This window comes from Siniperca chuatsi, linkage group LG8 (assembly GCF_020085105.1).
Source record: "Siniperca chuatsi isolate FFG_IHB_CAS linkage group LG8, ASM2008510v1, whole genome shotgun sequence".
Classification (NCBI taxonomy): Eukaryota; Metazoa; Chordata; class Actinopteri; order Centrarchiformes; family Sinipercidae; genus Siniperca; species Siniperca chuatsi.
In genome coordinates this window covers 12,122,579-12,128,241 of record NC_058049.1, presented here as the reverse complement: position 1 = coordinate 12,128,241, position 5,663 = coordinate 12,122,579, and the positions used below count along the sequence as shown (strand labels likewise).

The 5,663-nt window shown below is 38.2% G+C and overlaps 1 protein-coding gene across 4 annotated transcripts in view; it reads left to right on the top strand.

The window, feature by feature from the left end:
- The first annotated feature begins 3,136 nt into the window (after positions 1 to 3,136).
- The window catches only part of rbmx (RNA binding motif protein X-linked), a 5,859-nt gene continuing 3,332 nt past the window's right edge, over positions 3,137 to 5,663 (top strand). Inside the window, exons 1-6 of one of the 4 annotated variants that reach the window (XM_044204409.1) lie at positions 3,137 to 3,473; positions 3,563 to 3,692; positions 4,448 to 4,554; positions 4,637 to 4,802; positions 4,971 to 5,087; positions 5,315 to 5,432. In XM_044204409.1, the coding sequence (XP_044060344.1) occupies positions 3,584 to 3,692; positions 4,448 to 4,554; positions 4,637 to 4,802; positions 4,971 to 5,087; positions 5,315 to 5,432 (617 nt within the window). In that variant the 5' untranslated portion in view covers positions 3,137 to 3,473; positions 3,563 to 3,583. Of the gene's footprint in view, positions 3,474 to 3,562; positions 3,693 to 4,447; positions 4,555 to 4,636; positions 4,803 to 4,943; positions 5,088 to 5,314; positions 5,433 to 5,663 lie in introns of all 4 variants that reach the window. The other 3 variants (XM_044204408.1, XR_006378802.1, XM_044204407.1) reach the window with 3 other exon arrangements.

Genomic DNA, 5,663 nt, shown 5'->3' with positions numbered 1-5,663 from the left:
AGACTAGCACCGGAAGTCAAACGATTTTACCTTCAAACTAAATACATATAATAAGTAATCTGTTTAGTATGAAGGATTAATACATGTATAGCTGATGTAGATATACCCATCAAATCATTTGTGGGATAATTTAGTATAAATGTAATTATAAACAATTACATTTTCAAATTGAGCCACACGTACATCGCCAATGGTTTTACAATGAAAGGACAAAATGGGACGTCATGTTTTCTGACCTATCTGACACCGTGGAAGTAATACTGACGTTGCTTATCGTCGATTCCTCCATAAACATCCTCGTTTACTGTAAGAACAATGCTGCGCTTTACGCTGCACATAAGTTAGAAAAACGCTTAATGAAAGAATAGCTTATGAAATAATATGACAGTAGTACAAAATAAGAGATAAGAGGAAGTGAGAGTAAAGAGTGGGGGAAACTACATTTAGATAATACTGGCTAATTTTCGAGATCATTGTTAAAAACCGGAACGACTACGCTGCAAACAGATCTTATTATGGAAGTGGGCAGAAGTGCAAAACATCATCCACTACATCTAGTCTTAAAACTTATATATTTTTGTGATCTTAAATGCCATTGTTATTTAAAAAAAAAGACCCACTATGAAAAAATCACTCCTTAACTAAAAGGGGCACAAAAACAAGAAATTGTGCACCTGTATAACCTGTTTGGTCATCTCATTACAACCCCTGTTTGTGTTACTTATTATATATATATATATATATATATATATATATATATATATATATATATATATATATATATATAAGCTAATAGCCTGGCTGATTTATCTGTCTAGCTCTTGTTGAAAGTATTCAAGTGCATTTTTATTTAAGTACTGTGCATTTTTGAGGTACTTGTAGGCTACTTTACTTAAGTATATCATATATTCATTATACTTCTATGTCGTTTTGACTCCACTGCATTTTGTTGAGAATGTTTTACTTTGCAGATTTAGATTTCACATACAAAACATATGATCAACAAACAAAATACGCTGCATTGTTAAAGATTAAGTCTTATGTTTATCAAGCTGATGCTGGTAAAATACATATGGGTGACAAACTAATGAATAAATGAGTGAAGAAACAACAAATGTAGATGCTTCCATACAATGCCATATAGATAGGTTGTCAAATTATCACCATCCCAACACCAAATGTATCCGTTCCAGCTGGGGGAACACATCCTGATGCCCAAATGCCAAAAAAGACTCACCAAACTGATACTTGTGAATGGCTGAGTTTGACACTGTTGGATACCATACCTGCATGTTTACTGATAGAAAAAGTCACATTCATCAAACTGATCACAAACCTATCCCCCTATTGGGTAGGTTCTGGCAGTTGTCAGATACGGTCCCCTCCATATAAGAAGGAAAATGCAGGTATGCTAGAATTTTCTTTCCCTTGGATAGGACTATGGGGCTGAAAGGGGGCTTAAGAGTCTGTCACAAGAACGAATGCATAGCCTACACCAGGCTGAAGGTCAGGCTGAGAGAAGGGAGACCTGAATGAGATTAAGGAAGTGACTTCTGAATAATGGGTTAAATAGATCTTATAAAACCTTCTGATGATTTGTGTGATTGTGTCTCACCAAAATACTAAAGCATATTGGCTAATTTTGGTCTGCAACAAAACAATGAGCACTGGTGCGCTGAGTGGTGTTCGAAAGAAGAACTGGGTACTTTCTTCTTTTCTTTAAAAATCACTTGACCTGACAAACATAAACTTTAAGTTCCCATCCACTCAAAAATGTATTTTGTTATTTGTTACTTCCCTTGGATGGTCTACCTTCACTGTGCAGAGTAATATGCAGCCTATATGCAGAGTTTGACACTTGAAGACTCTTTTTACATTCATCTGTTGTGGAAAAGTTTTTTTCTTCTTTAAATCTGAGTTTAAGTCTGGTAGCAGCTAGACTACAAGCATGATTTTGTGACAACTAGTTTGAAAGACAATCATGGTCGAATCTCCAACTTTAACGTGTGATGTGGAAACTTGAAACTTCAAGAGTATTTATTTTTTTTAAATACATGTTTTATAACATGTCTGGAGGGGACCTTTAAGTAGAGGATTGTTTTAAATTTGTCATGCTAAATCCATGTGTAGATCTGGAATTACTTAAGATTAAGCATAGTAATAAGACTGCTGATTTAACCAGTGAGTATTATAGTTATGGGGACAGTGTTCAGATTTTCACAGATGGATCAAAGGATCCCCAAACAAATGCAACAGGGTCTGCAGTTGCTGTACCTAGTTACCAGGTGGGGTTTAGCAGGAGAACATCTGATTGTTTGAATGTGTATACTGCTGAATTGTTTGGCATGTTGATGGCATTAGAATGGACTGAACAATTTAGTTGTAGCAATATTTTAATATGTAGTCAGATTCTAGATTCTGTGTCGGAGCACATTCAGGTATCCTGGGAAACGAGAGATCAGATAAATTTGCAAAATAATTAGTAAAAAAAGGAAACGTTGAAATCAATATCAAAGGTAGGTAAATCAACAGTGGCAACAGCATTGGGATAATGCAATAAAGGGGAGACATTTACACTCAATCCAAAACAGAGTAGATGTGTTAAGAAGTAGGGGAACAAAACAGAAAGAGCAAGTAATAATAAGCAGGCTGAGAACTGGGCACAGCAACCTTAACAGTACACTTTCCATCATAGGAAAACATCCAACAGGTCTTTGCGATCTATGCCATGAGGCTGAGACAGTAGAGCATGTCCTTATATCATGCAGGAAATTTACACAAGAAAGACAAGAAATGATGAAGCAACTACGAAAAATAGAGCGGGTAGAGGACAACGTTAAAAGTCTATTAGAGTGTGGAGACTGTGTTCCAGGGAGGAAATGTTTTTTGGGTTTTTTTAAGGATGATTGGACTAGAAAGACGGCTGTAAAATAAATGGACACTAAGGGAGAATAAAACCTGAACATCGTGGATGCCAACTGCCGTAAAACCTTAAAGAAGAAGAAGAAGGAGATTTGTTCACGCCACAGTCCTATACTGTAAAGAGGATAGAATTTTTTTCTTACCTGATTCGCGGTTTTGAACTCTAGGCGGCAGCGTTACGCTTTGGGGTCTCTGGTCTGCCGGAAACAGAAAATAAGAAGAAGCAGAAGAAGAAGAAGACGAAGGAAGGCAGGCAGGAAGGGACTGGAAGAACCGTCGTAGCCTACCACAGCCCATGTAGCTTAAACAAAGCGGCGGCATAGTGCTGTATGGTAGCAGCTGGCTGCGTGCTTGTACACATAGTACATCAATAGTAGTATTATTTTTATGCTTTTAAAGTAGCGGGTTGGTATTTGTAAAGCTTGAGTCCGCTGTTGGTACACTGAAGACTTGTTAGCTAGCGTTAGCCAAGTAGTTAACTAGCTCCAACCGCTGGCACGTTTATCGCCATTTTGCGCATTCAATAGCCCAAGACTTTCGCCAGCACCAAGGTAATCAGAAATGTTTGGATACTGAGTTCAATACAACGTTATATGCTTGTGTTTGTAAATGTTCAAAAGTTAGAATTCATTTGTTGCAGGTGGTGGTGGTGGTTTGCAGCATGGCAGAGGCAGACCGACCAGGGAAGCTCTTCATCGGTGGGCTGAACACCGAGACCACCGAGAAGGCCCTGGAGCAGTACTTTAGCAAATATGGCAGGATTGTCGAAGGTGTGAATGGAGCCACTGTTAGTCATTTTATAATCAATTCGTAACGTGGTGAACTCTGGATAAAGTATCTAACGTTAATAATGCAATGCTGTTTCAGTTACTTTTAAAAATTGCCCAGTTTCTACTAATAACCGCTTAATGCAAACCAGATGTGTGTGTCCTAACTTACTGCAAAGGCATCAAATATCTGCTTTTTCAGTTTTGTGGGGGCCGTGAATTACATATATGCTCAATTTCATTCAAGGCTCATTTTAGGAATTTGTTATTATAAATATGTGAAATTATTGGTATCCATTTTTTTATGTGAAATGTGTAAAAATTGGATAAACAAATCAGTATCAAATATTCAAATAACTCTAGTTTAGCAATCTATTGTCATTTTATATTACGTAAACAGACTGGCGCATAATCGCCAGCTCATGTTTTTCCTTTACTCCAGTCCCCATTTTCTCTTCACGTAACATGAAGCTTATTCTGAGCTATCCTTATTGCAAAGGACCTTGTTTACTGCTAAATGAAGTTTCATCTTGCAGCAGGAAATAAGAAACCCCTTGAACCGCGAAGAGGACACATTGGTTAAAACTGAGAGTTTTAGTTACAGTTAGTAAAATGGGGGTAGTAAAAAGAGCATGCTTTTGTCTAACTTAAACTGTTGCAAAATTGTTGTGCCTTTTTGTCAGACAAAAATGTAATCAGCTTAAACTACCAGTCACAAAGCACAAGCTCTCTTGACACTCTGTATTTCCTCATTTCAGTTCTTTTGATGAAGGACCGTGAAACAAACAAATCAAGAGGCTTTGCTTTTGTTACTTTTGAAAGTCCAGCTGATGCAAAGGATGCAGCACGGGAGATGAATGGAAAGGTAAGTACTGTCTTTAATCAGCTGTAATCTTAAAAAAAAAAAAAATCTGGTTGAAATTGTGATTGTAGCTCTTGTACCACAGTCTCTTGATGGCAAGCCTATCAAAGTGGAGCAAGCTACAAAGCCTCAGTTTGAGAGTGCTGGCAGGCGAGGACCTCCACCCATGCACTCCCGCAGTCGGGGTCCACCCAGAGGGCCCCGTGGTTCCAGGGGAGGTCCTGGTGGTATGAGGGGCCCACCATCGAGAGGTAAATTATTAATTTATATATTTGGTTGAGTTTGTAAAATAATTGAATGTGTGTAATAGTAACATTGTCACTGCATGTATTTTTTGTAATATGCCTTTTGAGCTTAGTGTGTTAATATTTGCATTTCTTATCTGTTAAAAGACTACTATGATAATTCAGGGAATGTAGAACCCTTCTTTAAAGGGATGTCATCCAGAGGCCCCCCTCCGCTGAAAAGAGGGCCCCCAGTTCGTAACGGAGGTCCCCCGCCCAAGAGGTCTGCCCCATCTGGTCCCATGAGCAGACGTAAGTGTGAGGGAATTCTGTTGGTACTTATCTCAATTAAAATGCACCTGGGGATGTGTAAGTACATATGAAATTGCACTTGGGTGTGCTGGCTGTATAGACTTCAACAGGTTTTATACCCTCCAATTATCATCTAGCTCTCCTGCAAGTACCCAGATAGGCTGTGTGTATCTCAGAGTTATTTGGTGATTAATGAGCCAGTTTGTCATTACTTTACTGTGTTCCAGCCCCCATGTCAAGGGACAGAGATTCCTATGGTCCACCTCCTCCTCGCAGAGACTCCATGATGTCCAGGAGGGATGATTATCCATCACCAAGAGATGACCATTACAGCTCAAAGGATAGGTAGGACAAACTAACAAACGTTTTGTTAGCTTAATAGAAATAAAACAAAACTGAAAATAGGGTTTGTAAAGACATATTTGAATCCGGGTAAAAAATATTATCCAAATTCATGTTTTACGCTGCTCAAATCTCAATCTGTTATCCTTCTCTTACTTTATTTGAAAACACATGGGCAGCAGAGTCTGTGCTGTCCTGTATCTGAGAAGATAAAATTCCACACTTTTTAAGTTA